The sequence below is a fragment of the Zootoca vivipara genome, chromosome 1 (genome assembly GCF_965207765.1).
Source record: "Zootoca vivipara chromosome 1, rZooViv2.hap1.1, whole genome shotgun sequence".
Classification (NCBI taxonomy): domain Eukaryota; kingdom Metazoa; phylum Chordata; class Lepidosauria; order Squamata; family Lacertidae; genus Zootoca; species Zootoca vivipara.
In genome coordinates, this window is record NC_142582.1 from 6,936,799 (window position 1) to 6,956,009 (window position 19,211).

Consider the following 19,211-nt stretch of genomic DNA (forward strand, 5'->3'; position numbering starts at 1 on the left):
AGACTTGAACCCCAGTCTTCCCACTTCTAGTCAGGCACATGGTGACTATACCATACTGGTTCAGTTAAGGCTGGATTTCTACGTGAGCATCCTGGCATCCTGAATAAGGTCACTATCTTATTATCAAAGTTGGGCCTTTAAGTCTTACCAGCCATTGTAGGCAGCCATCTTTGAAAACACCAACCAACCAACCAAGAACGCCCCCATGATATAGAACAAGGCAGTATCATTCCCACGGGGCCATTGTCAATCACAGACACTGCAGGGCTGCCCTTTTGTTGCAGTTCAGCCAACACCTGAACCTCTGGCAAATCCCCTTTTCATCAGTTAAAAGAAAGACTCGCCACCTCTAAAAGTCACAAATATCTATAGAAGCTATTCCCATCCGCTCCAAAAAAGGTCTGAGCTGAATACTTCAGCCCAGAATAACACATGAAGGAGTTTATGCGCAGGGAGGGTTGAGATGCTTAAGATGTGTGGAGAAGTATTCTATTTTTTAAATGCTTCTAGCAAATTTTTAAACAGTTCTCCTTTTTCAGCCTCCTTGAAATCTGCCTCACATCAGAAGTAAGCAGCTGACAAATATTCATACTTGAAAATCTTCATATACATCTGATTTAAAATTATGATCAGTGATGCTTGAGAGCCACTCTTAGAGCTGGACGCCTCTGGGAATGATGAAATCAATTAGCATATAAGTTACATTAATATATACATTGAAGAAGTGAATTCTTCATATGGGGAGTTTGCAAAACTAGTATTTTCTCTGAGAATGCTTTCAGCATAAGAAATAAGTTATAGCCCTGGACATATTTAGAAGTAGTATTACATTCTGACAGTTCCTCAGTTCTCTGGCGGCAACTGGAAAACAACGACACAACTTAATTTAGTAGAGACTTACCTATATTGCTTCCTTACGTCGTGGCCAACAGCATTTGTCTCCCAAATTTTTGTCACCAGAGCCCGAACAGTGTTGAGGAACAGAATAAAGTTTAACTGTAAAACAGTTTACAGGTGTGTGTTATTATTCCACTATCCCTTTTACAGCAGAGCTATCAAATAGTTAGCTCCTTGCCTCTATAACGGCAGGGGCAGACTTTGGTCTTTCATATTTCAGCAGTGCCCTGTGCTAGGCCAAAATTCCACACATTCTATTTTACACATGCACTAAGTCATACTTGTGATGCCCTGCAGCGCCCGCCCCCCAAGCAGCTTGGTGCCCAGTGTGGGGAAACCGACTGTGCTTGCCCTAAATCTGCCTCTGATAACTGGAAGGTTTTGAGGGCATCGTGCACCTGGAATTTAGGAGCAGGAAGTGATTCTCTATTCGTTTCCATCTCCGTCAAGATGATTACATTGTTATGCCAATCCAGGCTGACAAGCCCAGGCTCCAAATTGCCCAGTTCCCAACATTACTGCATTTATTTAACCTTCCCCAGTTTCTTCCCAGTCCATCCCCCTTCCCTTGACTTGGCATCATGCCCATGGGCTATTGTGTGAAGTAGAAAACCGGAATAAGAGGCAGAGAAACTCAATAAAGCACTGAGTGAGGAGAATACGGCTCTCCAACAGATGCAGTTAGGGACACTTCCTGGGTGGCATCAGGATGCAAGTCCAGATTGTAGCCTAAAAGCAAATGGCAGGTCAGGGCCAACATAATCCAAGCTACAAATATCCTGCAATCAGATATTAATACACCTGCAGCTCAGTCCTGGCAAAACAGACCACAGCGAGCCTCAAACAAGCAGGAAGAGGGGCCATTCAAGCTGGCCCAGCCTGTTTCTGTAACAAGGATACATTGCCCTTGTTAGTATTGCTATTGACCATAGCAGGGCAGAGATCAGCAGGTGAAGCTTTTGCTGGCCATGGCGGTGCAGTGAATGAGGAGAAATCTCTTCCTGTTTCCCCACCACCACCACCACCCCCATGTAACTTTTAGAGCAGGCATGTCCAACAGGTAGATCGTGATCTACCGGTAGATCACTGGACGTCTGCGGTAGATCACTGGTAGATCACTGGCTCCCCCCAAAGAAGCTGAACAACTGTGGTTCCCCTAAAAAAAGTCAACATTTTACCTCCTCCCTGAAAAAGCTCAACAACTTTGACCTGAACCCCCCAAAAGGGGGTAGATCACTGCCAGTTTTTAACTCTGTGAGTAGATCGCAGTCTCTTGGGAGTTGGCCGCCCGTTTCAGAGGAATGATTTAAAAGAAACCTTTCTCAAGTTCCCTTTAAGAAACAACATCAAAAAGGGAGAAAAGTAAGGGTTTCAATGAGTCTTCCCTCATCAGGACCCTGGGATGGTGGAATGTCAGTAAGAATCACGGGAAGATGCAGAAATTGCTTGGCTCCCTATCTCTTCTTTGTACTGGTGGTTTACATCACCCCTGAACTGCTACCTTCAATTATGGCTAGACAGAGGCTATTTTCAGTGTTCACTAAAAATAAATACATATGAATAATCCTACCCCAATCGCTACTAAAACTGGAGCTTGGTAAATCCATTTTATGTCTCCAGCACTGAGTTCCCAGCACCTGCAAAATCAAGAACATTTCTACATCAATAAACAGAGCAGGAATAAGTGGCCAAACAATATATTATTTCCATAGTTGTGTAAGGCTTTATTAATTATGGAAGGTGCACAGAATAACCATTTCAGGCTTTTAAAAAAATTGGCTTCAAGATTCTTCACTATTAACAAACAAATGCAGATTTTGGGGAGCAGTAACAAATGAGTATGTCACAACAAGTATCATGCAGGGTGGAATTTGCCACTCTCTTTATAATTCAAGGCAATCCATTCAAGAGCTAAAGATTATGAAGATGAGGCCCAGTTCTTGGAAACAGCAAAATGATGCTGTAAATGGCCCCCCACTCTGACTATGCTACTTCAGGATAGAAGGGGGTGAACATAAATGAACCACTTGAATTATAAAGTGATAAAGCCTAGGAACATGCTGCTCACACCATCCTTTTCGTGAGAACTAGGCTTAATAATAGTCTTCTGAGCCTCAATTTGTTGTGTTGGGTTTTTGTTTTATTTTTATTTTTGTATTTCAAACATTTATGTCCTGCCTTTCAATGACCGGTCAGCATTCCCAGGATGGCTCATTAAATAGTTTGTTTCTTTGTTTTGTAATACAAAAAAAGACAAACAAAAGAGCAGCTTAACATAATTTCGAAGGTTGGCAGAATAATTTCAAAGGTTGTCAGTGTTTACAAGCCTTTAAAACAGGGGATAGGCAACGTAAGGCCCATGGGCCGGATGCGGCCCAATCGCCGTCTCAATCCGGCCCACGGACAGTCCAGGAATCAGCATGTTTTTACATGAGTAGAATATTTAAAATGCATCTCTGGGTAATTTGTGGGGCCTGCCTGGTGTTTTTACATGAGTAGAATGTGTGCTTTTATTTAAAATGCATCTCTGGGTTATTTGTGGGGCCTGGTGTTTTTACATGAGCAGAATGTGTGCTTTTATTTCAAATGCATCTCTGGGTTATTTGTGGGGCATAGGAATCCGTTCATTCCCCCCCCCCCCAATATAGTCCGGCTCACCACATGGTCTGAGGGATGGTGTATTTGACTGTATTTGCCTTGTCCTGAAATCATAGCAAAGAAGGCAGCAGGTGAGCACAGGCCTAGAAACAAGGTTCAGGAGTTTTGCAACCAAGAAGCAGAGGCAAACATCAGAAGCTTATACAGTGGTACCTCGGGTTACAAACACTTCAGGTTACAAACGCTTCAGGCTACAGACTCTGCTAACCCAGAAATAGTACCTCAGGTTAAGAACTTCGCTTCAGGATGAGAACAGAAATCGTGCTCCGCGTGGCGTGGCAGCAGCTGGAGGCCCATTAGCTAAAGTGGTGCTTCAGGTTAAGAACAGTTTCAGGTTAAGAACGGACCTCTGGAACGAATGAAGTTCTTAACCAGAGGCACCACCATAGAAAAGATTTCCAGGCTGGCCCTTCCTTCACAAAGGTGTCCCCAAATAAACTGAGGTCTGATCCCTGCAAGGGATCTCTTCCAACAGCAAGCTTTTACTTCCAGCTTAATTTTTCCTGGGATGATGTCTTCAAAGCAGTCCCCTAGCAAAAAGAAAGATCTGCCCCTAGGACAGAAATGGGGAGCCTGCAACCCTCTAGATCAGACATCCCCAAACTCAGCCTTCCAGATGCTTTGGGACTACAACTCCCATCATCCCTAGCTAACAATACCAGTGGTCAGGGATGATGGGAATTGTAGTCCCAAAAATCTGGAGGGCCGAGTTTGGGGGTTCCTGCTCTAAATGTTATCAGTTCCCACAATCCCTGGCCCCTGGACATGCTGTTTGGGGAAGATGGGAGCTGGAGTCCAACATCTGAAGGGCTACAGTACTGCCCATTCCAGATTTCCAACCCTTGGAGAACTAACCCCATACACAGCACAGGAGCACAGAGCATACAACAGCGTCTCTCATATTGACAGGAAACAAATCCCCAACTCAAAAAGTCATTTCTGTTCAAATGTGGAAAATGCTAAAAGAAAGTTCTCTTTAAAAATCATTTGCTGCAAAACCCCACGGTGACTTCCAGCCGTTGTGGCAAACTTGACTGTCATAATCAGAGGAGCAGCATCGGGATCTCACTGGATCGATTTCCCATTGAAATGCTGGCATTCTCCATAGTGCTTAGTAGAGCAGAAAAGAGGCATTTTGCAGCTGAAAACAGGGCTTTTGTTTTGACCCAATCCAACACCTGTAGCAAAGGGCTGAACAAATAAAATTGGGCTTCTTCTTTTTTAAGGGATGGCATGGGTGTTTGAAAGTGCATGTGCTCGGAAAAGTGAGCGTCCTTGCTTATCGAATTTTTAAAAAAATCATTTTTATTAAGTTTCCATTTTATATAAATATAACAAAGAAGAACCAGTGTGGAATAATGCCATCCCCTCCCCAGTGAGAGAGGGAGGGCAGGATCCATACTGGGGTCAGAGTTTATGGGGATTAAAAATCAAGATAGTGCTGAAATGTGGAAATGTAGTTGGATGGTGTTGTGAAACAGCTAAAGTATTGGGGAACCAGCAGGGGACGAAGAAGGAAGGGTGGTGGATAGGCTGGGAGTGGGGTAAAAAGTAATAATGGATGATATTTTTTGACTGATTCAGATGGTCTGAAACTGGAATGACTTATGGAACTGGCTGATTCATCTAGGAGACCCTGAGTCCAGGGCGGGGGGGGGGGGGCTGAATTAGATTTAAATGTTTAAAAGTTATTAGGATATAAGAAGTAATATTTGAATTTATGGAAAGTTTTTGGGAATAAATTTTAGGCTAAGGGGGGGAATAGTTGATGTTTTTAGAATAGAAAATGTTGAGAGATAATGAAAAATGTTTAAAAAGATTTAAGTTATAATATGAAAAATTGCCTAATTTGGATTTAAAAATGGGCCTAATGGGGGAATTGAGGAAGCCCACAATGTTAAGTAAAAATGTTAGAAATGATATGTTTTTTCTTTTTTTCTTTTTCTTTTTTGTCTTTTTGTATTTGTTTTTTGTTATTTTTTGTATTTTGTAGTGTTTGAAAATGAATAAATATTATTTGAAGAGGAAAAAAAGAAAACCAAAGCACTGGTGGAGGAAAGGGGTGGGTGCAGCCCGCCCCGAGTTTCATTCCTCGCCCTGCTCCCACAGGTGCACAGGTGAGGGAGTTGAGGGGGAGTAGCTGAACATTTCAGAGAAATTTAAAAGCCTGGAACATTTATTTTTAAGCAAACAGCACTTAGTTTAAACCTCAGCAATTAAAACACCAGTGAAAGAGGCGACAGATTTATATGATCTGAAGAGAAACCAGAGAGAGAGAGAGAGAGAGAGAGAGAGAGAGAGAGAGAGAGAGAGAGAGAGAGGCTCAGCAAGGAAATGCAACAGTTTCTTCAGGTAATGAAGAAGAAATTGAGGACACATCACATCTACTAGTTAGTAATTGCTCATTAGGGAAGCTGTCTGATTAATAATTTTGTATAAGGTTATGCTTTTCTAGCATAGTTCTGTTTCCAGTGGTACCTTTGGGGCACTGTAATAGCGAGGATAACTATTATTACTGCTAAAAGAGTACTCTTGCTCATAATGTATTCTTACATTCTAATAATTTCCTTCCCCAGGACGCATTGATACTCTGCAAGAAAACATTTAACAGGGGCATGATCCAATGCCGGAGGTGAAACGGGAAGGTGCTGCCCTGTGCAGACAGTGTGCACAATGCTCACCCCCACTTATTGGAGAACGTAGGCATCATCCTTGGGGGTCCCTGGGTGCCTTGGCACTGTGGGTGCCCGGTGGGTGGACAGGCAGCCCAAGACCCCTGCAACGCAGGCAAGGGGAGGGAGAGGGAGGGTGGAAGGAGGCGGCTTGCGCTCCACACTCCACTCCACTTTTGTGTGCTTCATGGAAGCAAATTAGAGAGAGGCCCCTCGCTAACCTCGTCCTTCTTCCTCTACAAGGGTCAGGTTGCAAAGCAGAAGCCCACCTTTCCTGCCCTCTTGGCAGCAGCTTTCTTGGCTCCCCCCCCCCATACCTGCCAAGTCTCCCGCTGAAAAGTGCGGGATCAGCAGTGGCGCTGACGATGCAACAGTCTTTCTGATGCTAAGTAGCTCTGGGTGTGGTCAGTCCTTGGCAGGAGCATGCTCAAGAATCCTCAAGGTACAGAATATTGAGTCACACAGCAGAGAAAAGAGGGATATAAATGAAGTAAGATGGAATTTCATAATGCTGAACTCTGGCTGGATTGCACCTTTGATAACCATCTTGCTGAATATAATGGCAAACAAAGAACTGCCTTTGTAGCTCCTGACCCAGGTAGGAAGATATGCTTGCCCTCTTTTTGTGTGGTCTTCAGCGGGTTCACAAGTTTTCCCCACATGTCAAGTGGGTGTTGGTGGTAAATAAGAAAACGGAGTGTCAGCAATAAGCGGCTGTTGAGGGGAAGTGGGGGCAAGGAGTGTGTGGCTGGGATAATTTCCCCCAGTATAAAATATTGCCAGCATGCTTAAGGGCTCTACGCTTCCACTCACGCCTAGAAAGGAGGGGTTTGAGGAAGTTTGCCTTTGCCCCGCTGCTTTCCCCGGGAAACCCCGCTCTTTGGTGCTAAATTGGAACAAACAGCAATCCATGGAAACCTCACCAAAGAGCAGTTTTCCCAAGGGGAAAGGAGCCAGGGAAGTGGAAGTTTGGATAAGCCCCCAGTCGAGGCAACTCAAGCCAAGTGCATTCAGAAAGCACCATTGCTCAAAGATCTGTCTAAGGGGTTGGAAAGAAACAGGTTTGCAATAAGTAAAACATATCTCACCGCTCCAAATGAGACAAACATATATCGATATTGCTGTGACATTTAAATAGGGTGTTCCAGGTGCAAAAGAGGCGAGGGCTTTTGCATCCTTAACAGAAGAGGGAATTTCAGCCTCTGTGTCTTGAAAGGCAAGGCAAGCCTGCCCAAAGTTCTCTTCGACACAACCGTCAGGAGCCCCTTCCCTTTTCAATGTTCAGAATAGAACAGGGGAAGAATTAAATTTTAAAAATGGGCCACACTTCTATTAAAAAAACAGCATGAAAACAACATTTATTAAAATTACTATAAATTGTTCTCTATAGCTGCCTGCAAATTTGGTTTTCGAAGGGATCAAAATTAACACAAAAAGATAGCAATTACGTAGTTTTCCAAATGATTCCAGGGTGGTCCACAGTGATACATGAGCCAACATCAAATATGGACAGTTTACAATAGAACATACATATATGTAATAATAATAATTTTGTCATTTATATACCATTCATCTGACTGAGTTGCCCCAGTCATTCTTGCAAACCGCTTCGATGGTTTTCTTTTTCTTTTTCTTTTTCTCTCTCTCTCTTTTACAATCAAGCAGTGAATAAATTGCATGAAATAAATAACATTACAAAATACTTGTCTGTTTAAAACTTTTACAAATGGAGTCAATGTGGAAAGCCTGGTCTAAACAGGGACCTTTAGCATATTTTCCATTAGCAGTCTCAGAAGGGTGAAATGCAGATCAAACAGCTACCTTTGGTTCTGTGTCAGTGTATACTAAAAAATATATGCAGAACTTGAATGTGTCAATCATCCTTCAATAAAAAAAAAAGGAAAGATCAAGTAAACTCTTCACTGTGTTCCCTTACCTTGCATCTGCCACAGTTGCTCGGACTATTCCCCAGGCCACGACAAAAACAGCTGGAAACCCTACAAATATGAAAAATTCATTGCCAACTGTTAGAACAGATTCCTCTTGAGGAGCAAGAGAATAATTTATAATGCCTTTCTGTTCACTCAGAGGATATTAACTGAAGCGTTTAGAAAGAGCAGGCACAAAAAAAGCAGCGAGTGCCCTTTTCCCATGAACAAAGCAGAACATCTGAAAGGTCATTATCCACAGCAAGCAAAATAAACCCTTCAGTGTGCTGATGACAAATTGCTGCTAGCCTACTTCCTATCCCATCTCCTCCTCCACTAAGTTCTCATTTTCAATTTCAATTAACCAGTTTATTGTTGTTTAGTCGTTTCCGACTCTTCGTGACCCCATGGACCAGAGCACACCAGGCACTCCTGTCTTCCACTGCCTCCCGCAGTTTGGTCAGACTCATGTTGGTAGCTTCGAGAACACTGTCCAACCATCTCGTCCTCTGTCGTCCCCTTCTCCTTGTGCCCTCCATCTTTCCCAACATCAGGGTCTTTTCCAGGGAGTCTTCTCTTCTCATGAGGTGGCCAAAGTGTATGGGAGCCTCAGCTTCAGGATCTGTCCTTCCAGTGAACACTGAGGGCTGATTTCCTTAAAAATGGATAGGTTTGATCTTCTTGCAGTCCATGGGACTCTCAAGAGTCTCCTCCAGCACCATAATTCAAAAGCATCAACTCTTCAACGATAAGCCTTCTTTATGGTCCAGCTCTCACTTCCATACATCACTACTGGGAAAACCATAGCTTTAACTATACGGACCTTTGTCGGCAAGGTGATGTCTCTGCTTTTTAAGATGCTGTCTAGGTTTGTCATTGCTTTTCTCCCAAGAAACAGGCGTCTTTTAATTTCACGACTGCTGTCACCATCTGTAGTGATCATGGAACCCAAGAAAGTAAAATCTCTCACTGCCTCCATTTCTTCCCCTTCTATTTGCCAGGAGGTGATGGGACCAGTGGCCATGATCTTAGATTTTTTTGATGTTGAGCTTCAGACCATATTTTGTGCTCTCCTCTTTCACCCTCATTAAAAGGTTCTTTAATTCCTCCTCACTTTCTGCCATCAAGGTTGTGTCATCAGCATATCTGAGGTTGTTGATATTTCTTCCGGCAATCTTAATTCCGGCTTGGGATTCATCCAGTCTAGCCTTTCGCATGATGAATTCTGCATATAAGTTAAATAAGCAGGGAGACAATATACAGCCTTGTCGTACTCCTTTCCCAATTTTGAACCCATCAGTTATTCCATATCCAGTTCTAACTGTAGCTTCTTGTCCCACATAGAGATTTCTCAGGAGACAGATGAGGTGATCAGGCACTCCCATTTCTTTAAGAACTTGCCATAGTTTGCTGTGGTCGACACAGTCAAATGCTTTTGCGTAGTCAATGAAGCAAACCCTAAACTACGGTCAGTTTTAACTATGGTTTATTTAAAGAAGCCAGCTTCCTGACCCATGACACCTGCTCTAGTGCAGATGAATGATTCGGATTAAAGTACACTATTTTATACTATCTGAATTAGATCTATAAAATGAGTTTTGGTCTTATACATCCCACTTAAGATATTTTGGGTATTCTGATCAAAGCACTTTGGAGTAACAAAAATTTCTGGATTACGTGATGCTAAGAATTAATGAACTGTGAGAGGGCTATTGAGGTTTCATACAGAGGTTTTGGGGAAAAGGCTATGTTTTATTTACAAAACATAAAAATACATGAAAAGTGTTTATATCCAATGGATTGTAAAAAAAAAAACCACATCCAAGAAATATGGCAATAAAAACCCATACATATCATATTCAAAAATGCTATAAAATTATTACTTTAAAAGAAGAGATATAATGCTATCAAAAAAGGAGAAGAATGCATGTGACCTAACATGAACATCATCATCATCATCATCATCATCATGTTTACTGCAGTGCTTGAAGAACTCACCTTTTCAGGTGACTCTAAACCCACCCAACTTAAGAGATATAACCATATCCTACTTTGAAACAAAACTTTTGCACTTCTCTTTCCACTCTTTGAGCACCTGGTTGAAAGAACCTGCAATTTGGTCCATTTTGCATGGTATGTCCTCTCTGAACAGGTAACATATGTACCGTACCTGTGCATCATTATAGCTATTGTATAAAACCACTCTGGTACTGAAGGAGGAAGAGGTGTTCTTCCCCAATAATGAGCAATTGTCACCTTAGTGCCTACTGAATAAATTTATCGCTTCTTCCAAATCAGTCTCACTTAGCACTTGATGATTTAATAACACACCTACTGAATTCAGAGCAATTTCATAACCTGTAATTTGATAAATATACCACAGAACGGTCTTCCAATATTATTTTATCTTCAAACATTCCCAAAATGAATGTGAGTTTGTCCAAAGCTTATTTATTTTGGGATGCACACCCCAGCAATTATTTTCTACATATTTTGTTGGCATCTATAAGATTGTGATTATATGAGGATTTTATTATGATATAATTCCAATAGCTAATATTGAAACTCCCCCAACATAATAATCAGAGCTCCTTCAAATTAAACTCTACCAATGAGATTTTGCGACAACATGAACTATACCTAAATGAGTTCTAGTGAACATTGTTTGGTGCATGGTTTGATCCTAGTAGTCTACTTGGAAATAAGTTCAATTTATTTCAACAGGACAAATTTCCTAGTAAGGTATTTATAACCAGCCTAGAATAATATAATAATAGTGTTTATTTTAAAAGAAGATCTTCTGCTGACATTAAATTGGCTTAAAAGAGAGCTTGAGAGGAAAAAAAGCTGCCATCTTTTAGCTCTTGAATCAGAACTTTGTGGCTTTAATAGCTGCAAGCTTGAGGGGGAAATGCGTTTAAAATTTGTCTTGAATGAAATCTGCCTCCAGGCAAATAGAAATCAATCTATTGCTTCTGGTCGAACAGGAAATAGCAGGTTATGTTAGTGCTTCAGAGTCTCTCAGAACTATTAAGCAGAGGCAATAGTCAGAAGCAAGGAATGTGATGATCAAATAAACCTCTATCCTGCTAGATTCAAACACTATTTTGATTCAGTCTGATTCAGTGCAAGCCAGTTTCACATTATTATATGTACCTCACCTCCCCAAACAGTGAAAGAACCAGGTAAATTTGGCATTTCGCTTTTAAAGGAATTAAAACTTACAGTTGGTCACGGTCCCTGCTTAACATCATTTTTTAAAAACTCCTAGCCTTTTATCTTGACAAAATGTAGCAGCATTAGTTATGATGGGAGCTTGTTAACGTAAATCACTTGGGGTGTAAGTTGTGCACAGAAACGTCCCTCACATCAAGCAGAGAAGTGAGTGGGTGTGTCGTGCCTCAAGTGTCTCATTAGCTAGACAGCTCTTCAAGCACAAGCGAAAATTGCAACATGCGTGGATGCATGGATATAACAGTGAACAAGGCAGACAGGCAAAACAATCCTTTATGAGACACGGATGCTGCTAGCAAACTACAGACCAACAGACTCCTCGTTTTCACTTGATGGTGGTAAAGATGTATCTGGACTGAACCATTTCAGGCAGCACCCGAGGTCTCAAATGACGGAATGGTCCTGAACTAAACATAAGGAAGAAAAGGTCTAGGGTTCTAGACATGGCAGTCTTCTCTAGGTGTTTTTCTGCGAGGCAGCATACCATCCTGTGAGCCTCTTGTCTTCAGTGGCAAGTCCACAAAATGGATTTTACACCACAATGAGAGACCAGAGGGTTGCCGCAGAAGAGGTGGGCTTGAATCCTAAGACAGTTAACTCAGGAAGTTCACGGTCTTCTCTCCCCTGCAGACACTTGTCTCCCTAAAGCCTTTCTGCAAGGTTGTGGACCATCCCGGACATGAGATGAGGAAGAAGGAGTTGCTGGAGGATGGGCGATCCATCACAAATCAGATTTGGATCATGATATACGTTATAAAGTCTCCTGTCTGATTATTTTTAGGTTGGTTTTTTTAAAAAGATTTGGGCAGTGCCATTATAGCAAAAATGACAAGTTATATATGACTCTGACACTGCATGGCAGTGCAAAAGACAAAGATTTCTCACTAAAGTTTGTGTTACGTTGGAACAATAAATATTGTTAACGTTTTGCTCCTTTTGTGTCAGATTAGAAGTTTTAGCATTTGGGAGACATTCTTTTGTGGAATATTCATGAAATAAATTTGCATCTAGACTAAGGCTGCAATCCTAATTACATGGGAGCAAATCCTATTGAACTTCTGAGTAAGTGTGCATACAATGGCACTGCATGTTCGTTCCACTTAAGTCCTGTTGAAATCATTGTGACTTAAGTCATAGCACCATCAGTCCTGCACGTCCTGTAAATCTGCTCTGGAGGGTTGAGGGAACTCCCCCAGAACAAATTTAGGGAGTGGAGTGGTGGGGAGTTCCAGTGCACAGCTAGAACTCCTTATAATCATAGAATCGTGGAGATGGAAGGGACCCTGGGAGTCATCTAGTCCAGCCCCCTGCAATGCAGGAATCTCAGCTAAAGCATCCATGACAGATGGCTATCCTTGCACTAGCAAAACTGTTAAGCTGGGTATCACCCATACCAATTTTACTAGGACCTATGCGAAACTTATTATGGCTGCAATCCTTGCACGCTTACCTGGGAAGAAGTTCTACAGAACAGAGCGGGGCTTCTTCTTCAGTAAGCATCCTCAGCATCGCACTGTCAGTTTGGACCTAACTCACAAAACTGAAAAAATACGTAAACCACCCCTTTCTGATTTTGTGGTTTGCAAAAATAATTTAAAATAAAAAGCATTGCCCAAGAGGTAATGTTAGAATGGACAGCCCTAATCTAGCTTTAAATGGAAAGACAATGCTTCAATGAGAGACAAATGTACCTTACCCCAGCCTGTTAAGATGAAACCCCACAGGTACTGGCTATCCGAAAAGAAGGCCACAAATATTAAGCTGTGCAGATAGAGGCCTTCAACCAAGATCCAGTAGTAGTTGGTCGTCAAGAAGTAAATAAACATCACCACAGTAATCTTGCACCAGACCTGTCAATCGGTTCAAAATAAAGCAGCACAGTTGTGGCGGTCAGGGAAGCAGTTAAACGTAGTAGCATACAGTACTTGCATATTTATCCTAGTCTTCCAGTTTCAGCGGACTTACTAATTTGGCATCAAGGCCAAGGCCAAGGCTACGACTCATGGCAGCTAACGTTGTTCAGTAAGTTTTACTGTTCTTTGTCGTCCCCGCACAAAGAATTGTTCCAATCCTGTATTAAAATTGTGAGTCATATGTAACGGTTGTGAAAATAAGGGGAGTCTGTTATGTGCTTTAAAAACCCACACAATTATTGCCAGCTACTTAAAAGCAGCCTCTTCCACCAGGTCGACACTTTTGCAGCTGTTGTGCTGCCCACCGGTGCCACGACCGGTGTCTGCGCAGCGACGCAAAAGCTGTGAATTGAGGGTGTGCTTCCTCACATACCCAAGCAGACCCACTAGGGAGCTGCAACTCATTAAGGGCTTCTGTTCATGCCATATGTGTCTTTATACACACAGCATATTGGTGGTGGTCAGCAGAAAGGGCCGGGCTTCCTAGACTCTCCCTGTGGACATTTGCTCATATGGAAGACCTTTGAGGGACCATCCTGAATGCTGTCAATGGATCAGAACTTCTCTCTCTATTCTATCACCAATACTGCTGCTCACTCCAGTATTCAAGGAAAGAGCCATAGCTCAGAGGTAGAGCATCCATTTTGCATGCAGAAGATCTCAGGTTCAATCTCCGGCATTAGGGATGGGAGAGACCCTCACCTGAAGTCCTGGAGAACCACTTCCAGCCATTGCAGACAAATACGGCACTAGGTGGGCCAATTGTCCGACTTCCTAGTTCCTAGTCTGTAATTCTGTGCTCCATCAGCTAAAGTAGAATCATAGAGTTGGAAGAGACCACAAGGGCCATCCAGTCCAACCCCCTGCCAAGCAGGAAACAGCATCAAAGCATTCTTGACATATGCCTGTCAAGTCTCTGCTTAAAGACCTCCAAAGAAGGAGACTCCACCACATTCCTTAGTAGAAAATTCTACTTCCGAACAGCTCTTACTGTCAGGAAGTTCTTCCTAATGTTTAGGTGGAATCTTCTTTCTTGTAGTTTGAATCCATTGCTCCGTGTCTGCTTCTCTGGAGCAGCAGAAAACAACCTTTCTCCCTCCTCTATATGACATCCTTTTATATATTTGAACATGGCTATCATATCACCCCTTAACTTTCTCTTCTCCAGGCTAAACATACCCAGCTCCCTAAGCCGTTCCTCATAAGGCATCGTTTCCAGGCCTTTGACCATTTTGGCTGCCCTCCTCTGGACACGTTCCAGCTTGAACTGTGGTGCCCAGAACTGGACACAGTACTCCAGGTGAGGTCTGACCAGAGCAGAATACAGTGGTACTATTACTTCCCTTGATCTAGATGCTATACTCCTATTGATGCAGCCCAGAATTGCATTGGCTTTTTTAGCTGCTGCATCACACTGTTGACTCATGTCTCTTGGTCTACCAAGATTCCTAGATCCTTTTCACATGTACTGCTCTCAAGTCAGGTGTCTCCCATCCTGTATTTGTGCCTTTCATTTTTTTTTTTTGCCCAAGTGTAGTACTTTACATTTCTCCTTGTTAAAATTCATCTTGTTTGCTTTGGCCCAGTTGTCTAAGTAGACCCCTCACAGTCTGGTATCAGAATCAGCCTTTCTTGTCTTCTAGTGCCAACATAAAATAAATGATTTACCTAGCAGGGGAGATACTACAATCACAAATATCGCTTTCCCAGCGTGAGGCTCATCCATTGCACTACAGGTGTGCTGATCTTAGCAATTTACCCAAATGCGGTAAACCCAGCTGCCTAATTTGTGGTAGGCCTTTAAAACTGGAGTGATGGTGGTTTTTGTTTGTTATTATGGTGTGCGTTTTTGTGTTTTTATATTGTAAAACACAACATACACAGTGTTGCCCTGTGATCTTGGGATGAAATTTAAATAACAACAACAACAACGACAACAACAATATCAACTGGTATTGACTGGTCACACTGAAAACTATACAATTATTCCTAAGATATTTTTTCACAGTTCTGCTGAATCTGGGAAGCAACACTGCAAATAAATTGGCTCAAATGACAGTATTCTTTACTGAACTGTATTCTTTTCAGTATTGTTTACTGAATTGATATCCCAGGATTGCGAAGGAACCCAGGATCCAAGTGTGGAATGTATTTATATAAATTTACTTTTTCAGCATGTACTGTCTGACTCCTGTGGAGATGGGTGACTTGGGCCCATTCTGAACCAGCTGGAATGAAACTCTTTCAGGAGTCCAGCACTGAAGTTTCTGCAACTAGGAAGGCTCAGGGACCATCACTGAAATCAGTAGATTTGGATGCCCGGGAAATATGAATGGCTTCCTGCTACTAACCATATGGGGCGAGACTCAACAAAGGTGTTGCATGCATATGATGAGTTCCGCTCATGTAACAGAATGAGGTCCCCATGTGCCCTAAATCTGCTCTGGAGGGTTGGGGGAATCCCCAGAACAGGTTTAGAGGGTCCACAGGGGAAGGAGAGGGGAAAGGTCACACTGGGCATGCTCCACTAAGCACTACACTGAATTTCACTCACAGTCCCTGCCTGCTGGGTCACTTTGGCTTCAGCTGCGTGATAGTATTCTCAGATGCAAATTGGGTGCGAGAGAATATTGAACAGTGATTCCGTTAGTTAATGATGGATGAACTTTAGCAAGAGGAGGGGAGAAGTACTTACGTACTGGGACTTGTCCGGGGCTGGAGCCGCTATGATATTTTGCAGGTCACCCACGAGCAGCGAGTCAAGCTCTTTGACTCCAATATGAGCATGAACTACTCTGTCTTTTATAAATATGCTGGTACCTCTGAGCATGAAAGAGACAAACAGATGCAGGTGTATATAATTCCTGGTGCAGTGAAGTCTCCTGTGTGCAAGGGGAAAAAACCTAATTAAAGGGAGCATAAGAACTCAAGATCCTGCCAACCTAGCAGTTCGAAAGCACATCAAAGTGCAAGTAGATAAATAGGAACCGCTACAGCGGGAAGGTAAACGGCGTTTCCGTGTGCTGCTCTGGTTTGCCAGAAGCGGCTTTGTCATGCTGGCCACATGACCTGGAAGCTGTACGCCGGCTCCCTCGGCCAATAATGCGAGATGAGCGCGCAACCCCAGAGTCGGTCACGACTGGACCTAATGGTCAGGGGTCCCTTTACCTTTACCTTTAAGAACTCAAGAAGAGCCCTGCTGGATCAGACCCAGTCCTGTATCCCAGCACACAAGCTCTTGAATTTACCGCGTCAGAAAAGGAAAGTTGTTTCAAGAGCATCACTGGCGGCGGATATCAGGTGGGCATGTTGCCTGAACAGGTTACAATGGTCTACCAATTGCGCAGGTAAGCATTCTAAAACGTGACAGTGATAGGATGCTTTCAGTGGTAATATAAGCACAGGCCCTTAAGGAGGAGTCGCTGCATGTTAAACAAAGCTCCAGTGTATTATGTTCCCTTCAAGTGTCATAACAAAGAGAGAGGCAAACTAAACATTGCATGCAAATGAGTGAAAAGGGGTTCAAACAGTTTAAAAGACAAATAAATGAGAAAGAACTTGGGGTGCTAACATTTCCACGTAGAGAAGCAGCTGCGTGTGGAAACTACTTAATCCTTTCTCCACCGGTTGTTTGTTTTTCTGCTCAAAATTAGGGTAGGTCCCCCAATATCTTTCCCCCACTGGGATTCTAGATGTGTATCTGCCATCATAAATATAGATGCAGCCAACAGAGAAAGAATTAATCATTTTTCTCCCTGCCCTTTCTCGGTTCAAATCTCAGACTCCTGAGGCAGCTTTTAATGTAATACATATATAAAGTCCTGGGCTTTGTTACTTACAATTGTGTACAAAGTTCAGTTTCCCCAATGATATTTAATGGATTTAGGTGTTCAGTCCATGAAAGCCACTCCATTTTATACTGCTACTAAATTTACCCACTTGCCATTGTGAGAATGTGAGTGGAAAGGGAGGGGTAGTCATTGTAGGAATTACAGACATTCTGTCATCTTAGGACTGGCTAAAAGGTTTAAGAGAGGACAGACAGATTCTAGAAGTGTGTTTTACTTGCCTGAAGTAGCCCATGATGAAGATCGCCACAGCCAGAGAGCAGAACGAGATGGCATACCCAACGGTATACATGACATAGAGGCGTTCGAAGAATTCCTTCTGGGGGAAACAGAAGATATTCCAGGATTTCTTTTCTCCTTCAGCGCACAATTGAGAAGTTCTAAAATATGTCCTTTAAGAGAATCCAGTCTGGAGCTCAACTGTTGTCATTTACAGACCAACACAATCCTATTCTGCATGGAGGTAAAGCCAGGATTGTACATGCAACCCCATTGTGCTACCCATTCTGGGAAGGTGTGGCCCGATCCGTACGGCTGTTGCATGATGCTAAACAATTTCTATGCAGTGCTTTGGGGTGGCCAACATTTCTTCTGAGTGCCCCCTCCCTCACGGTGGTGTTGGAGATTTGCCATGTCCTGGAGAACGACTGAAAGGTGACGCTTCTCAAGTCATGGTAGTTTCTGGCACAGTTTACAATATTTAATTGTTATCAAGATGTATGCACCCTCTCCTTATAGCGCAATCTCATTGCAAGAATTAAGACTAAAATAGACTGAGCTCTTCCCACCCTCTAATGCATGGATTAAAAAGGTAAGGGGACCCCTGACCATTAGGTCCAGTCGTGACCGACTCTGGGGTTGCGCGCTCATCTCGCATTATTGGCCGAGGGAGCCGGCGTACAGCTTCCAGGTCATGTGGCCAGCATGACAAAGCCGCTTCTGGTGAACCAGAGCAGCACACGGAAACGCCATTTACCTTCCCGCTGTAGCGGTCCCTATTTATCTACTTGCACTTTGACGTGCTTTCAAACTGCTAGGTTGGCAGGAGCTGGGACCAAGCAACGGGAGCTCACCCCGTCACGGCGATTCGAACTGCTGACCTTCTGATCAGCAAGCCCTAGGCTCCCACAGTGCCACCTGCGTCCCTAATGTATGGATTAATTAGTAATAAAAAGCCAGTTAGGTTCTCCAACAATCTCAGCACTAAAACACCCTCAAGCACCCGCAGCTTTTCAACTCTGCTCCTTTGCTGGAGAAAGAGCACGTACCTTTCCTGGGCTGTTTTCTGCTTGCAGGAAGTCAATGCATTCCGAATAATTAGACCATGTCTGGTTCAAACTTTGCACAGAGACCCACGTTCCATTTGAGCTACAGCGTCGGAAAGCCATGCCTGCAAGAGAGGAGAGGCACTCCCATGAGAAGGTTCTCCCCAGCTAGGTTTTGTGTAAGATAAAATCCAACGTGAAGTGTGTTGCTGGTACCTTTGTGATTGAAGTCATATATATAAGGAGGGCATGGGACAGCTAATGTTTCCCCCACAGACCCCCTGGGCCAGCAGATCAGACCATCCCATTCTGGGAAGCAGTTGCCTTCTGTAGGGGAAAAGCAGAAATAAGCTGCAAATGAAGAACATGGGGAAAAAGCAGGAAAGAGCACAGTGCGTGATCCTCAGGGTTTTTTATTTTAATGCTTTCAAAATTACTTCCCTCCAAATTAGGCAAAGAACAGAGCGTTTTCTGCCTAAACGGAAGCTAAAAATATTCTCCAATTTGTGTCAGAATCAATGTGAGCATTCAAGCAGCTCAGATTTACAAAGAAACAACTTTTCGTATTGCATGCAGTTACAACAGCACATATCTTTGGGTTATCTTATTTTGTTCTATGACAATTTAACAACTGGTGCCTGGATCCTGCAATCATCATCTGAGGCAGGAACACAAGAATGGGCCTTTTCTGTGGTGGCTCCCCACTAATGGAATGCTCTCTCCAGGGAGACTTTTCTGGTACCTTCATTGCATATTTTTCAGCACCAGGTTAAAGCACTTTGGCTAATTAAACAAT

General features: G+C 43.0%; 1 protein-coding gene across 1 annotated transcript in view; it reads right to left on the reverse strand.

Annotated features, from left to right (window-relative positions):
- Window positions 1-19,211, reverse strand: part of PTH2R (parathyroid hormone 2 receptor) — a 46,708-nt gene that overhangs the window by 11,780 nt on the left and 15,717 nt on the right. The window contains exons 4-11 of the mRNA XM_088674942.1: window positions 18,632-18,766; window positions 18,419-18,540; window positions 17,372-17,466; window positions 15,998-16,184; window positions 13,086-13,239; window positions 8,164-8,224; window positions 2,468-2,534; window positions 902-996 (exon numbers count right to left, since the gene is read on the reverse strand). Coding sequence (XP_088531068.1) covers window positions 902-996; window positions 2,468-2,534; window positions 8,164-8,224; window positions 13,086-13,239; window positions 15,998-16,184; window positions 17,372-17,466; window positions 18,419-18,540; window positions 18,632-18,766 — 916 coding nt within the window. The remainder of the gene's footprint in view (window positions 1-901; window positions 997-2,467; window positions 2,535-8,163; window positions 8,225-13,085; window positions 13,240-15,997; window positions 16,185-17,371; window positions 17,467-18,418; window positions 18,541-18,631; window positions 18,767-19,211) is intronic.